This window comes from Onthophagus taurus, chromosome 7 (genome assembly GCF_036711975.1).
Source record: "Onthophagus taurus isolate NC chromosome 7, IU_Otau_3.0, whole genome shotgun sequence".
Lineage (NCBI taxonomy): Eukaryota > Metazoa > Arthropoda > Insecta > Coleoptera > Scarabaeidae > Onthophagus > Onthophagus taurus.
Window position 1 is genome coordinate 946,963 of NC_091972.1, and position 16,138 is coordinate 963,100.

General features: G+C 34.2%; 3 protein-coding genes across 4 annotated transcripts; all 3 read right to left on the reverse strand.

Moving 5' to 3' along the window:
• Positions 1-4,613: 4,613 nt before the first annotated feature.
• On the reverse strand, positions 4,614-6,239 carry LOC111429507 (transcription initiation factor TFIID subunit 8-like). Of its 2 annotated transcripts, XM_071197813.1 has the most exons (6): positions 6,149-6,239; positions 5,602-5,825; positions 5,446-5,544; positions 5,201-5,388; positions 4,996-5,146; positions 4,614-4,940 (listed from the first exon to the last, which is right to left on the reverse strand). In XM_071197813.1, the coding sequence occupies exons 2-6, from the start codon at positions 5,723-5,725 to the stop codon at positions 4,651-4,653; spliced, it is 852 nt and encodes a 283-aa protein (XP_071053914.1). In that variant the 5' UTR covers positions 5,726-5,825; positions 6,149-6,239; the 3' UTR covers positions 4,614-4,650. The 2 variants fall into 2 exon arrangements, with proteins under 2 accessions (XP_071053914.1, XP_022921206.1); XM_023065438.2 differs by lacking the exon at positions 6,149-6,239 and having other exon boundaries at positions 5,602-6,092.
• Positions 6,240-6,311: 72 nt separating this feature from the next.
• LOC111429518 (transcription factor SPT20 homolog) lies at positions 6,312-12,192 on the reverse strand. Its single transcript, XM_023065453.2, has 5 exons — positions 12,020-12,192; positions 11,549-11,951; positions 11,334-11,491; positions 6,656-7,130; positions 6,312-6,593 (listed from the first exon to the last, which is right to left on the reverse strand). Exons 1-5 carry the CDS (start codon positions 12,032-12,034, stop codon positions 6,412-6,414), a joined length of 1,233 nt encoding a protein of 410 aa, XP_022921221.2. The 5' UTR covers positions 12,035-12,192; the 3' UTR covers positions 6,312-6,411.
• Positions 12,193-13,857: 1,665 nt separating this feature from the next.
• Positions 13,858-15,156, reverse strand: LOC111429516 (uncharacterized). Its single transcript, XM_023065450.2, has 3 exons — positions 15,057-15,156; positions 14,430-14,892; positions 13,858-14,379 (listed from the first exon to the last, which is right to left on the reverse strand). The coding sequence occupies exons 1-3, from the start codon at positions 15,069-15,071 to the stop codon at positions 14,201-14,203; spliced, it is 657 nt and encodes a 218-aa protein (XP_022921218.1). The 5' UTR covers positions 15,072-15,156; the 3' UTR covers positions 13,858-14,200.
• Positions 15,157-16,138: the final 982 nt, after the last annotated feature.

Genomic DNA, 16,138 nt, shown 5'->3' on the forward strand with positions numbered 1-16,138 from the left:
TACTCTAGTATTAATGCCAATACTCTAGTATTAATGCCAATACTCTAGTATTAATGCCAATACACTAGTATTAATGCCAATACTCTAGTATTAATGCCAATACAGATGGGTAAAGTTTTTATAGTAAGTTATTAAGATGGTAAAGTTTATTTTCGTTTTTCTATAATAATTTACACTGTCAATTAGCATTAATACTCTAGTATTAATGCCAATACTCTAGTATTAATGCCAATACTCTAGTATTAATGCCAATACACTAGTATTAATGCCAATACTCTAGTATTAATGCCAATACAGATGGGTAAAGTTTTTATAGTAAGTTATTAAGATGGTAAAGTTTATTTTCGCTTTTCTATAATAATTTACACTGTCAATTAGCATTAATACTCTAGTATTAATGCCAATACTCTAGTATTAATGCCAATACTCTAGTGTTAATGCCAATACTCTAGTATTAATGCCAATACACTAGTATTAATGCCAATACAGATGGGTAAAGTTTTTATAGTAAGTTATTAAGATGGTAAAGTTTATTTTCGTTTTTCTATAATAATTTACACTGTCAATTAGCATTAATACTCTAGTGTTAATGCCAATACTCTAGTATTAATGCCAATACTCTAGTATTAATGCCAATACTCTAGTATTAATGCCAATACACTAGTATTAATGCCAATACTCTAGTATTAATGCCAATACAGATGGGTAAAGTTTTTATAGTAAGCTATTAAGATGGTAAAGTTTATTTTCGTTTTTCTATAATAATTTACACTGTCAATTAGCATTAATACTCTAGTGTTAATGCCAATACTCTAGTATTAATGCCAATACTCTAGTATTAATGCCAATACTCTAGTATTAATGCCAATACACTAGTATTAATGCCAATACAGATGGGTAAAGTTTTTATAGTAAGTTATTAAGATGGTAAAGTTTATTTTCGTTTTTCTATAATAATTTACACTGTCAATTAGCATTAATACTCTAGTATTAATGCCAATACTCTAGTATTAATGCCAATACTCTAGTATTAATGCCAATACACTAGTATTAATGCCAATACTCTAGTATTAATGCCAATACAGATGGGTAAAGTTTTTATAGTAAGTTATTAAGATGGTAAAGTTTATTTTCGCTTTTCTATAATAATTTACACTGTCAATTAGCATTAATACTCTAGTATTAATGCCAATACTCTAGTATTAATGCCAATACTCTAGTGTTAATGCCAATACTCTAGTATTAATGCCAATACACTAGTATTAATGCCAATACAGATGGGTAAAGTTTTTATAGTAAGTTATTAAGATGGTAAAGTTTATTTTCGTTTTTCTATAATAATTTACACTGTCAATTAGCATTAATACTCTAGTGTTAATGCCAATACTCTAGTATTAATGCCAATACTCTAGTATTAATGCCAATACTCTAGTATTAATGCCAATACACTAGTATTAATGCCAATACTCTAGTATTAATGCCAATACAGATGGGTAAAGTTTTTATAGTAAGCTATTAAGATGGTAAAGTTTATTTTCGTTTTTCTATAATAATTTACACTGTCAATTAGCATTAATACTCTAGTATTAATGCCAATACTCTAGTATTAATGCCAATACTCTAGTATTAATGCCAATACACTAGTATTAATGCCAATACAGATGGGTAAAGTTTTTATAGTAAGTTATTAAGATGGTAAAGTTTATTTTCGTTTTTCTATAATAATTTACACTGTCAATTAGCATTAATACTCTAGTATTAATGCCAATACTCTAGTATTAATGCCAATACTCTAGTATTAATGCCAATACACTAGTATTAATGCCAATACTCTAGTATTAATGCCAATACAGATGGGTAAAGTTTTTATAGTAAGTTATTAAGCTGGTAAAGTTTATTTTCGTTTTTCTATAATAATTTACACTGTCAATTAGCATTAATACTCTAGTGTTAATGCCAATACTCTAGTATTAATGCCAATACTCTAGTATTAATGCCAATACTCTAGTATTAATGCCAATACACTAGTATTAATGCCAATACTCTAGTATTAATGCCAATACAGATGGGTAAAGTTTTTATAGTAAGCTATTAAGATGGTAAAGTTTATTTTCGTTTTTCTATAATAATTTACACTGTCAATTAGCATTAATACTCTAGTATTAATGCCAATACTCTAGTATTAATGCCAATACACTAGTATTAATGCCAATACAGATGGGTAAAGTTTTTATAGTAAGTTATTAAGATGGTAAAGTTTATTTTCGTTTTTCTATAATAATTTACACTGTCAATTAGCATTAATACTCTAGTATTAATGCCAATACTCTAGTATTAATGCCAATACACTAGTATTAATGCCAATACAGATGGGTAAAGTTTTTATAGTAAGTTATTAAGATGGTAAAGTTTATTTTCGTTTTTCTATAATAATTTACACTGTCAATTAGCATTAATACTCTAGTATTAATGCCAATACTCTAGTATTAATGCCAATACACTAGTATTAATGCCAATACAGATGGGTAAAGTTTTTATAGTAAGTTATTAAGATGGTAAAGTTTATTTTCGTTTTTCTATAATAATTTACACTGTCAATTAGCATTAATACTCTAGTATTAATGCCAATACTCTAGTATTAATGCCAATACACTAGTATTAATGCCAATACAGATGGGTAAAGTTTTTATAGTAAGTTATTAAGATGGTAAAGTTTATTTTCGTTTTTCTATAATAATTTACACTGTCAATTAGCATTAATACTCTAGTGTTAATGCCAATACTCTAGTATTAATGCCAATACTCTAGTATTAATGCCAATACTCTAGTATTAATGCCAATACACTAGTATTAATGCCAATACTCTAGTATTAATGCCAATACAGATGGGTAAAGTTTTTATAGTAAGTTATTAAGATGGTAAAGTTTATTTTCGTTTTTCTATAATAATTTACACTGTCAATTAGCATTAATACTCTAGTATTAATGCCAATACTCTAGTATTAATGCCAATACTCTAGTGTTAATGCCAATACTCTAGTATTAATGCCAATACTCTAGTATTAATGCCAATACACTAGTATTAATGCCAATACTCTAGTATTAATGCCAATACAGATGGGTAAAGTTTTTATAGTAAGTTATTAAGATGGTAAAGTTTATTTTCGTTTTTCTATAATAATTTACACTGTCAATTAGCATTAATACTCTAGTATTAATGCCAATACTCTAGTATTAATGCCAATACTCTAGTGTTAATGCCAATACTCTAGTATTAATGCCAATACACTAGTATTAATGCCAATACACTAGTATTAATGCCAATACAGATGGGTAAAGTTTTTATAGTAAGTTATTAAGATGGTAAAGTTTATTTTCGTTTTTCTATAATAATTTACACTGTCAATTAGCATTAATACTCTAGTATTAATGCCAATACTCTAGTATTAATGCCAATACACTAGTATTAACGCCAATGCTCTAGTATTTATGCCAATACAGATGGGTAAAGTTTTTATAGTAAGTTATTAAGATGGTAAAGTTTATTTTCGTTTTTCTATAATAATTTACACTGTCAATTAGCATTAATACTCTAGTATTAATGCCTATACTCTAGTATTAATGCCAATACTCTAGTATTAATGCCAATACACTAGTATTAACGCCAATGCTCTAGTATTTATGCCAATACAGATGGGTAAAGTTTTTATAGTAAGTTATTAAGATGGTAAAGTTTATTTTCGTTTTTCTATAATAATTTACACTGTCAATTAGCATTAATACTCTAGTATTAATGCCTATACTCTAGTATTAATGCCAATACTCTAGTATTAATGCCAATACTCTAGTGTTAATGCCAATACTCTAGTATTAATGCCAATACTCTAGTATTAATGCCAATACTCTAGTATTAATGCCAATTGACGGTGTTAGTCTAGTGTTTGACCAAATAAAATCATTTTCAACGCCAACTAATGTTTACTGAGCATAATCAAATTCTGCAAAGTGCCATTAAACAGTGATTATCTTGGAAATGGAGAACTTTAGAGAAGATTGGTAGATATACCAAATTTTTGTAAAAATGTCTGAAAAAATGTTTCAAGTTGTGTGAGTTGCAAACATTTTAACGATGAAAAAGATATGAAAGATATAAAAATATAGGTAGATACAATTAAATAAAATCGCAGTATATTAAAATACTTCATCCTTGTTAATTGTATAGATATTTTTTAATTTCCACCAATATTGAAGTAAAAAATTGACAAAAATATCTTTTTGGCCAAGATTTTTAACTAATTCGCTTCTGTGCGACGTACAAAAACAAGACACAATATTGAGAGAAACAATATAACTATCTTCTACTAACACATGTGAAAAGAAACTGTCGTTATTGCACAGTGTGTCGCACAAACCCCATACGCAATGCAATTGATTGCGCAACTAATTTCAAACAATTTTAAGTTTCTGCAACCAGTTGCGCAACGTATCAACCAACACCATACATTACACAATTTTCGCAAAACAGTGATTGTTGCGTAATTTGTTTGCAGGTGTATGGGGCCTATAAGAGAAGCAAATAATTATCAACTGTATGTATTAAATAAAAAAAAATAATCGTTTTTAATTTTTAATAAATCTAACATCAAAATATTATTCTCCTTTTGCTGGAAGTTTGGTGGCAGCCAAATAAGGATTATCAATATCAAAACTTTGTGAACTAGTGTTTTCTTCAACTTTAGGTTCTTCTCTAACTTCAACAACTTCTTCCTCCGGTTCTGGAGCAACTTCCGAAGGTTTTTGATCCTGTTTGAGCCTCTTTTTCGGGGGAGACTGTTCTTCTTGTGCTTTTGGATCATATTCTAAATCTTCGGGATCAAAAATTTGATCTTGCGGAAGCAAGGCATTCAAGTAAGGCGGAAATTGTGGTTTACAAGCAATCACTAAAATCACATCATTTAACTACAATTTAAACTAGAAAAATAAATTTTATCCTACACGGATACATGTTAGCTTCATCACTATCAAATAGATTATGAATTTGACTTGTTTTTGCCAAAAACTTTGTTAAAGCTCTTTCCATATCTTTCTTTTGAACAGCATATTTTTCACGAATTGCTTCATAATCGATTACAGGTTGTTTATGTGTCTAAAAATATTGAATAATTTTATCAAAAAAAAAATTTAAAAACATTTTACTTACCGGTGTTCTAATATAAGCATGTGGATCTGGAAATTGTGGGTAATGCTGTGGAATATTATGTGGTAAAGGCAATTTTGTTCCTGCTTGTAACATATTGAATTGTTTTGGAATTTGTTGTGGTTGCAAAGAAGGTAATGGATTTATTTTAAGTTTTTTACTAAACTGTTCAAGACCAGACACATCAAAACCTAACACAAATTATTTAAGCAAACAAAACTTAATTTTATATAAAGAAATTGACATACCCATATCAACAAAGCCTAAAATTACATCTGCTATGGTTGGTTCCGTTCTGCCACAGAGTTCACAGTAATTTTTAGTCAAATAACCAACTTCTACTAAAACTAAATAAAGCAATATTAATAAAGGTTACAGTTGAAACGAACCATTTGGTTTCTTACAGCACTGCATCATCTCCGTATAACTTTCCAAAACATCTCTATCAGCTGCATCAACACCCATGGATAATAAGGTTGTCGAAACCGCAGCTGTTAACATTTTTCTATGTGCATTTGCCGATTCCATTCTTCAAAAAGGAGACGAAATGGTTTAAATTAATCCAAATTTTCAAGATTAAGAGAAATTTGTAGGTTATATTGTTGTTGACGTTGACGTTGAGTTATGGCTTTAAGAAAAGGATGAAAACATCTTTATTTGCATTTGTTAAAAAAAAATAGCAGTATTAGTAACATGAGTTGCCTATATTCCAATGTTGAAAAATATTTAATTTAAAATTTAATGTTGGATCATTTTCATTACTTTAGTAAACCAATTTTCTTATTTAAGCACCATTATTTCTTAATTTAATCAGGTTCTTGGTTATAAGGATCAATCATAACATAGGGTTTTTGTCGTTACTGCAGCATTGGAGCATATCCATTAAAGAGAGTAACTAATCAATAACTAATAAATAAGGAATAAGATAAATAATAAGTAATAAATACTTACACCATTTCTGAGATCAATGATTTTATAGTGTCCTTGAAAAATTTATCCGGATTATATGAAAGTGATAAATAAGAATGTATTGAAACACAAGGTTACAAAAATCCTGTTTGCTACACTTTCTTTAATAAGAGAATTGATAGGCGTAAATAATAAGAAAATAATATATACAAAAAAAATTGAATAATTTAATTTCAAATTTACATATCAGTACATTTTAGTAATGTTTCTCTACTTAATTAGTAAAGTATACAATTATTTATCTCTTAATGGCAGAAAGGATAATTTGGGCAATAACTAGGATCTAAACCTGCTGGAACGTTGTTAGGTTGAGCATGTTCTGGGGCATTGTTGTATCCTTGTTGTTGATATCCAGCAGGGTTATAAGCTGGCGTTGGTTGATAAGCCATTTGGGGAGCTGGGGTTGCATCATATGATTTTGGATCATCTAAAGAAAATGAATTAAAAAATTTTATTCTGAAGAGACAGTAAAGAGTTATTTTGCGTTACCAACTGGTCCAAAAGCACCAGATTCAGCTAATCCTTCACCGCGATAATCTCCATCTCCAGTGTATTCCCCACTTAACAAAGCGTTTTCATTGTGATTTCCCGAATTATATTGATTTTGTTGTGGTTGCTGTTGATATTGTTGTGGTTGGGGTTGATATTGTTGTGGTTGAGATTGATATTGAGGTTGGGGTTGATATTGTTGTTGAGGTTGGGATTGATATTGTTGTTGAGGTTGGTATTGGGGTTGATGAGATTGATATTGTGGTTGCTGGTATTGAGGTTGGTACTGTTGATATTGAGATTGAGGTTGAGCAGGAGAATTTGGTTCAACGGCTACACTAGGATTAGTGCAATGCGGATAATTCGGACAAGCAGCTTCACTAATTCCTGCTGGGACGGAAGAAGCTGGAGCTCCCCCAGCTAACGGACCATTCCATGCGCAATTGGCAACAGCCAAAACGCAAGCTAATGTGGTCTAAAACAATTAAGGAATTAAATTTAAAACTATTTATAATGAAGATTCTTACCAATTTAGTGAACATATTGTACTAATGTGTACGAAAATACAACTGTGTTTTTGCGTGTGGACGTTTTCTTTATATACTAAAACCACGCCTCTACTTTGGCCCCGGTTACCCAAATTTAATGTTCAATATCATCGGCAGACGCGAAGAATTCGTCGTCATAAAGTCAAGGTAAAAGAGCGCAATGGCACCAATCCGGACAATCTTCCGGCGGCGTACCAAGGTGAAGACTTCAAGAAACTTATTTCTTGAGAAAAGCAATAAAATTTTCGTGTTTATTCAATTTACGTAATTTCACCACTCAATTTGTTATCTAAAAAGGCTTACGTTAATAATCATAAATTATCGTATTTATTTAATAACCTTATCAACACCCTCCCATATCAGTTCAACCTGAATAAGAAATACAGATTCAAGTCTCCGTGCAGATCGTAACCTTTCAATTTGTATGCACAAAATAAACCGTCTCATTTACATATCGGCGCATAAGGTTTTGCCATTTGCACAGTTTTTGCAATGGGCGGGATATAATTATATGGAATTTGTATTAATACATTCTTGTAGCACGTGTAACGTGAATGGCGCTTAAAATTCGTTTGTGGAAATTAACACGTTATTATCGCTTTTTTAAGTTAATTTCAAAAAACTTCTTTGTTTCTAGCGCAATTTTATCACTTTTATCTCGATTCTCGTAAATTTTACGGTTTGAAAGATGCCAGTATTCATATGAAGGATCCTGTAAGTGAAGACGGGTTGTTTGAAAATTTATTCTCTACTTTTTAATTTTTTTGTAACAGATTCTGAGAGTAGCGCAGGAAGTTGTGAAGAATTTAGTGATGAGAGCTTTCCAGTTATCAAAATGAATTGGAAACAAAATGCTTTGGATTAATCTTTCTAGTTCTAGGTCTAGTGATAGTTCTAGTTTTGCACTAGCACTATCACTAGAGCTAACACAAGATCTAGAACTAGAAATATTCGGGTTTAGCCGTGCGTCTCTTAAGACTTCCGAAAACTCAGGGTTGTCATAAAGGGTAAATTTTCCTTTGCAAAATTACCCAATGCCTATACTATTAAGCTATGTTGCATTTTATGTGAGATAATACAAGTGCACAGTAGTTTCGTAACTATGGTTACTATACAGGGTAATTCAAATTCGACCCCCACCATTGGGATCTCAGAAACCATAAGAGATACAGAAATGGTAGGGTTCTGGCTTCAGACCCTGAACGACGAATTGGCTTACTAAAAAAGGCTGACGGTTCTTATACCGACAACCTTTTGGAGAGTCTTCATTTATTAATGGAGGTGCATTTTTCAGGTTCCGGAAGTTCCGTACAAATACAACAGGACACCAACCATGAACCTACTGCAGATGATTGGATTTCAGCCGAAGAGATCTGCAGGGAGGATAAAATACGGTGGGCCATCAACAGTTTCTCGCCGTTCAAGACACCAGGACCAGATGGTATTATACCAGCCCTTTTACAATGGGGTCTGGAGGATTTAGTACCTCACCTGGTGAAAATCTTCCAGGCATGCCTGGCGCTGCGCTATATACCCAGTCGGTGGCGTGAGGTCACAGTGAACTTCATACCAAAACCGGGTAAGCTTGATTATTTCACACCGAAATCGTTTAGACCAATCAGTCTCTCCTCCTTTCTTTTGAAAACTCTGGAGAGACTGTGTGATCGCTATATTAGAGATTTCTGTCTTCCAACTAAACCAGTAAATCCTAATCAACACGCTTACACTCAGGGCAAGTCCACACTAAAGGCTCTTCACTCAGTAACCAGCTTTGTTGGTGGGGCGCTGGACCTAAAGAAGTCCGCCCTGGGGGTTTTCGTAGATATAGAGGGAGCTTTTGATAAAACAACTTTCTCTGGTATTAACGATGCCTTGTTAGAGCATAATGTTCCACCGGCTCTTTGTGGTTGGATTGAGAACACTCTTAAACATAGGATAGTTAAGCTTAGGGCTGGCGATGTCAGTCTTCAAGGAGGAGTTACTCGAGGCTGTCCACAAGGGGGTGTACTATCCCCACTTTTGTGGAACCTCACCCTGGATAGCCTCTTGAACCGCCTCGCCGAAGCCAACTTTATCACAGTTGGTTACGCAGATGATTTAACCATTCTCGTCAAAGGCAAGTATATAAACGTGCTGTTTGACAGGATGCAAGTAGCTCTCAAACTGATAGAGACTTGGTGTGACGAACAAAGACTTTCTGTGAATCCTAAGAAGACAGAGTTGATTCTTTTCACACGGATGAGGAAGGTTGGCAATCCCAGAATGCCATCTCTTGCTGATACTCCATTGGTATTGTCAAAAGAAGTTAAATATCTGGGTATCACACTTGACAATAAAATGACATGGAGAGCCCACCTAGATAATAGAGTAAAAAAAGCGTACGTTGCATTCGGTCAATGCCGGAGGGCTATAGGTAAGACATGGGGTTTGTCACCCAGAAATGCCCTCTGGATTTACACGGCTGTAATCCGACCTATGCTTACATATGGTGGTCAAAGACCCTACAGTCTACATCCACTACTGCACTTAATAAAGTACAGAGACTTGCGTGTTTGTACGTTACAGGTGCGCTGCGGACTACCCCCACTGCAGCCATGGAAAACATGTTAAACCTAACGCCACTTCATTTGTTCATCCAAGAGGTGGCATTGGTGACCATGACTCGACTGCGAGCAGCAGGAATTCTAATGGGTGAGAGAAATAGTAAAAATGCCAATCTCTGGAATGAAATGGTGGATTACTCACCAATTCTGGAGTGTGTAACGGACTTTACACCCCTACAACACATTTTTACGAAGAAATATCTCACCCACCCAAGCTCCACAGAAGTAGAGGTAAAAAAACAGCCTTAAAATCTACACTGATGGTTCAAAGAGACGGGAAGGAGCTGGAGCCGGAGTCTTCTCGTACGATCTCCGACTCCACGTATCTGAACCTTTAGATATAAGTACCACCGTCATACAGGCGGAGTTAATCGCCATACAACTTGCCGCTGACGTTATTGTCAGATCTAACTTGGTAGGTAAGACTTTTACAATTTATACTGACAGTAGACAAGCTATTTTAGCCCTGAGTAGAATAACAATTACCTCAGGACTTGTTATGGGTTGTCATCTGACATTGGAGAAGGCCGCAGTGCATAACTGTGTCATACTTCAATGGATAAAAGCACACTCGACTTGTTCAGGTAACAAGCACGCTGATAGGCTTGCCAAAAGGGCTGCCAAGCGAGCGCCATGTTCGCCTGAACCGATAATCGCTCCGTCCTTATCAACTCAGATTGAGATAATTAAAGATTTTACCCACAAAAAGTTCATGAACTGGTGGGATAGGGTTAAGGGTTGCCATCTGTCTAAGGAAGTATTACATTATCCTTCAGCAGAGGCAGCCTTGTCTTTCGTAAGGCTTGGTAGAAACGCTCTACGAACTGTAACGGGACTCGTCACGGGTCACTGTAAGGTAAACAAGCATCTTTATAACCTTAAGCTTGCTGTTAGTCCTCTCTGTCGCCTCTGTAAAGAGAGCGAGGAGACGGTCCGACACATCTTGTGTGAATGCCCCACTCTGCAAGACCTCAGAATGAGAGACTTCGGAGAGGAATGGCAGACCACAGATGGCATCAGGAACACACCTCTGAGCTGTATCCTAGCTTTCGGAAATTCCTTAGGCTGGTTGATGTAGCCGGAGACAGTGTAGGAGGATGTACAAGGGGCCCGTTGGGGCCTAGGTGCTGTGTGCGTTTTAGCATACCCTCCGCTTTCCTACATACATACATACAGAAATGGTTAAATGGGGGCAAAGTTGCGTATCTTAGAGCTCATCATTTTTCAACTAAGATTTTGAATCTAGCCGTTTTAGTTTTTGAAATATGGCCGAAAAACAAAAAAATTAGTTTTTCGTTTCGACAAAAGCTTACTGGAATACAGAGCAAATGCTGCCCAAAATGACATAGCAGCCCTTTTCCTTCTGGCCATATCATGGTTTTTTTAAACGTGTTCTTATACAGGGCAAGTTAGAAAGAACGAAACACTAATAGTTGAACTGTGTTTATTGTAAGAAATTAATAGTAAAAATCGATTACATTTAAATTTTTATATTTGTCTTTTCACAGTATCACACATACATATTTAACTACAATAAGGATAGTTAGGGCAAGAATGAGGATCTACTCCAGCTGGAACTTGCGCGGCAGGTTGATGTTGTTGAACTGGAGCGTGATGATAACCTTGACTTGGTTGAATAGCTCGCCCTTGGTGAGAACTATGTTGATCGTAGGCTTGTGGATTATCTAAAACAGACAAACAAGTCTTATATCATGGAAAACTTTAAATTTTATACTACTTACCAACTGGGCCAAAAGCACCAGATTCTGCTAAACCTTCACCACGATAATCACCATCTCCAGTATATTCTCCACTTAACAAAGCTTTTTCATTACCTTGATTAACTTGATTATATTGTGGTTGATATTGAGGTTGTTGTTGAGGTTGATATTGAGGTTGGTGTTGAGGTTGATATTGTTGAGGTGGTTGATATTGCGGTTGATTATATTGTGGTTGTTGGTATTGTTGATTATATCCTTTTACTGGTGTGTTAGGTTCAATAGCAACATTAGGATTTGAACAATCTGGGTAATTTGGACAAGCTTCGGGGCTAATTCCTGCGGGGATTGAAGAAGCAGGTTGTCCCCCAGCTAACGGGCCGTTCCATGCTGCAGAGGCAATAGCCAAAGCGCAAGCTAATACAGCCTTAAAAAATAATAAGATATGAATCAAAAAGTAATCCAAACTATCACTGGAACACGACAATAACTCACCGATTGGATAAACATGTTATTTAGTTGCTACTGATTTTTGCAATGATTTAACAGACGAATTTATGTCTATTTATATGTTACCACACCCAAAAAATATTTGTTACTTTTTCTTATCAAAAGTGAACTTAAAAGGCTGCTTTACATATCCTTTGTTCTAAACGTTTACTTTTCGACAACCGACCAAGGTTTTGGCGTGTTCATGGCCAGAGAAAATAAAATAGCAAAAGTGTTACCTCTTAATAATTATTTTTAACGCTTCTAGCTATTCAAAAATTTCCTAAGCGTAAAGTTTTATTGTAACATTTTTATAAAAATATTTCTTTTAATTATGAAACGAAACCACAAGAAATATAAAAACAAACTAAGCCATGATGATTTATTAGACAATAAATGGTTCAAGGTGTTCAAAACTAGTCTTTTTTAGATCACTTAATGAATCGTTAAGATTATGATGTTATTAAACAGTTCTAATTGGTTTTGAAATTAATTTTGAGTAATTATGTTTAACTAATTAATCCAATAAATTATCACGTTTTTAAATTTAGTTTTTGCATTTAGATAATAAATCATTTTAATCCTGAAAGAATTCCTAAAAAACGACTTCTTCGTAATTTATTCTTATTAATTCAGATATGGTTGACCTAACGTTAATAATTCTTGTCTTAAGTAAAAGAAAATCTAAATACCAATATTGTTATTAACTCCTGAGCAATTTGCTCTTTCCAACTTAAATTACTCCAGAATGGTAACAATTCAAATCTAGACAATAATAACTTCCTCGTTTATTGTTATATTTGGTTATAAAGGGTGTTGGTTCTTGCACGATTTGACGAACCCATTACGTAAAGCAAATTGTCCTGAAATTAGATCAACGCCTTACTTAATGTCAAGTACCATCGATGATTTAACAGAAAGGCGAGGCGCTCCTCGGCATGCTTAACATGCACTTTTTTCTATTTTATTTTATTGCCTTTTGCAACCTTTTGCGTCGATCCGCTTCAAGGGAACCGAAGTTAATGACGTAAGGATGAAACAATTTTATTACTAGTTTTATTATCAATTAACTCAATGTGTTAATCACATCACCCTCGTGTTCGATTAACTTTAGTTTTAAACAAAACGTTTTAATTAGATTAATTAAGATTAAAATCTCTTCAAATTATAACAAATAAGTTTGCTTTTGTGCCAGGTAAAGTTATGGTCGTTTCACGCACCGATGTAGAACGATATGCATACGCATGAATAAACATAACATTGTAAAATATCGAACAGCTTTCTCGGCATAAGGACAAGTTTGCTTGTCGTTGCGCTTAATTGCGAGACAACTTTAATTTTTTTCGATGCGAAATGCGCGCGCTTCTAAAAACGCGTTTGCATTGACATTAAACGATTTTCTCCACTATCTTTAATTGTTGTATTGGATTCCAAAAGAGTTGATTATGCGTAATTTTGTTATTTTATAATATGTCATATTTAATAATTATTAAAAGAAATTATACAATGAAGCGAGGTTGGTTAGTTTTTTTAATTTTTATTGGGTAAACATTAATCTAGTTTTAAAACTACCGTTTAATGGCGTTTTAAAACATTTTAATTTAATTTGGGTTTCTAATTTGAGTTAATAACGGTTGTAAATCGATCTAGATTATAGGATAGTTTGTAACCTTGTGAAGAATTACTATTTATTTTAAACGTTTAATTACAAGGAAATGATGTTATTAATTTTTAAGAAACAAGTTTGTTGTTGGTATAACTTATCTTAATTGTGATCTGGATTAATCACAAATTTTAATGTTTGGCATGGAATCAATTTGCTTTCTTTATAAATTTACTATTGGTCTTTTTAAAGTAGATTTATTGGCTATAATTTTTTTACAAAAGCATTTGAACCTCTTCTTGTGCATATTGGATTTATAGGTAGAGCGTCTTAAATAATAGCGAGTATATATTATATAATAAATGGTAGATTAAGGGATAAACACAGCACCACAAATTTTGTTTTGTCTAATTTTTTTGTATAAATAGAATTAATCTATTTGGTCTTTATTGATGTTTTTAAATTTTTTTTAAATACATATATTACAGATCATATGAACACAACAGATATGCTGTGCTTGATGATAGGTCTAAAGGTCGCACAGCAAGCGACAACATGTTTAGTCAGCTGGCGTCTGGCTTGACTTAGTGACAGAATGGATAGTTGGGGCAGGAGTGACCATCGACTCCAGCGGGAACTTGAGCTCCAGCTCCTTGGTTGTAAGCTGGAGCGGCGTTGTTCCATCCTCCGTTCCATCCGCCATTATTGTGTCCACCGTTCCATCCTCCATCATTATTGTTCCATTGGCTTTGATCTTGGCTCACTAAGAATTACATTTTTAGAATTAAATAAATTAATTTAAAAAAAAGTTACCATCTCCGTATGCTCCAGCTTCTTGAAGACCTTCTCCACGATAATCTCCATCTCCGGTGTATTCTCCAGCATCTAAAGCGTTATTGGGAGTATATCCTCCTTCGTTTCCTCCGTTCCATCCTCCGTTGTTGCCGCCGTTCCATGCCCCGTTGTTACCGCCGTTCCATGCTCCATTATTACCTCCGTTCCATCCTCCGTTGTGGCCGCCGTTCCATGCGCCATTGTTTCCACCATTCCATGCGCCATTGTTTCCTCCATTCCATGCACCATTGTTACCTGCGTTCCATCCACCGGCGTGAGCTCCGGCATTTGCTTGTACAGCAACGGCTGGATTATTACAGTTGGGGAAATTTGGGCATGATTCGGGGCTCACACCAGCTGGGAATTGATGGGCTGGAACTCCACCAGCGAGTGGTCCATTCCATGCGGCGGCGGCAAAAGCCAATGAACAAGCGAATACTGCCTAAAAGATTTATAAAAAATAATCACTTTTCTTCACGAAATCCAATTAAAACTGTAGGAACCGTTTGGAAACTGATTTAAAACTAATTAGATACCGAAGATGAAAAAACACTTGAGTAGATAAGAGTTAGGAAGAACAAAGGGTGCGTGAGTTCCTTTGCTTACCAGTTTTACAAACATGTTGATGTATTTGCGGTGGATTTCACAGTGACAATTAAATCAAAGGCATTGTGTATTTATATACCGAAACCACACCCTGCAGAACCGTTCTAGGGAAACGCACTTTAGAAAAAATGTATTTAATCCCACACGTAAAGGGAACCAAGTATAGAGGTGGTAAAGGCGTCGCCTTACGGCCGTTTTGTTATTAGAAATGCGGCCGCTGCTCAATACTCCATTCCGATAAATTTGTACTCCCTGTCGCATTGGTTCCAAGGTTTCCTGTAAGATACACTTCATTGCCATGGTAAATATTCAATAAATTTAAAAAAATAGTGTATCGAGCCGGCAGCACCGCAGAGCAAAAACCGCGGCATTCCTATTGTAGGTGAGGCTTTCCTTGTCCTCTGTACGTCTAATGTAACTACATAAACCTCCGCGCAATGATCCACATCATCATCGTTTACACGGTCAATACACATCGATCCTTCGACAGCATCTATTTATTTCGCTTAATTATATACGCTTGAGGAAATACGCACCGATACTGAACGCGTCGTGTTAATTGAACAAATTATCTCTATCTTCGTGTCGAAACTTTAATGGGTTACACCTGCGTCTAGTTGATGACAAGATTTAGAACATAATTAAGATTATAATTACTATCATTAATATTTTATTCGAAATTGGTTGAAAAGTAGCATCGAATATGGTTCTATGTTCAATTTTATCAATTCATTTACGTTATGTTTTTGTATTAGAATTTCTAAATATTCTAATATTACAATTATAACACCAAATTTTTATTATTATTCTATAAAAAGAATAAAAGCCAAACACCTTTCCTCGGTCATTCATAATCGAAACCAACTGTGGACAATTCAAAAACATGGAGTGTTGGAAAAAACGTACACGAACGGGTAGATTATAAAGAATGTGGAATAAACTCAGTATGTACACAGTATGCCCAAATCTGAATTCCAAATTTTTGCTAAAACAATTATTAACTGTTTGTTCTTCGCCCATCAAAATGTTTAAGACTCCACAAAGTTTAACAGCATGAGGATGAGTAAGTAACTCGTTAAAAG

Coding starts and splice junctions, on each gene's coding strand:
- LOC111429518 (XM_023065453.2), bottom strand. Junction 11,492..11,548: donor TGGTGCTTTTGGCCCAGTTG/GTAAGTAGTATA, acceptor TGTCTGTTTTAG/ATAATCCACAAGCCTACGAT. Junction 7,131..11,333: donor CTAACTATCCTTATTGTAGT/TAAATATGTATG, acceptor TAATTGTTTTAG/ACCACATTAGCTTGCGTTTT.
- LOC111429507 (XM_071197813.1), bottom strand. CDS start 5,725: ATGGAATCGGCAAATGCACATAGAAAAATGTTAACAGCTGCGGTTTCG. Junction 5,389..5,445: donor TTTAGGCTTTGTTGATATGG/GTATGTCAATTT, acceptor AATTTGTGTTAG/GTTTTGATGTGTCTGGTCTT. Junction 4,941..4,995: donor TGAAGCTAACATGTATCCGT/GTAGGATAAAAT, acceptor ATGTGATTTTAG/TGATTGCTTGTAAACCACAA.
- LOC111429516 (XM_023065450.2), bottom strand. Junction 14,380..14,429: donor AGCTGGAGCATACGGAGATG/GTAACTTTTTTT, acceptor TGTAATTCTTAG/TGAGCCAAGATCAAAGCCAA.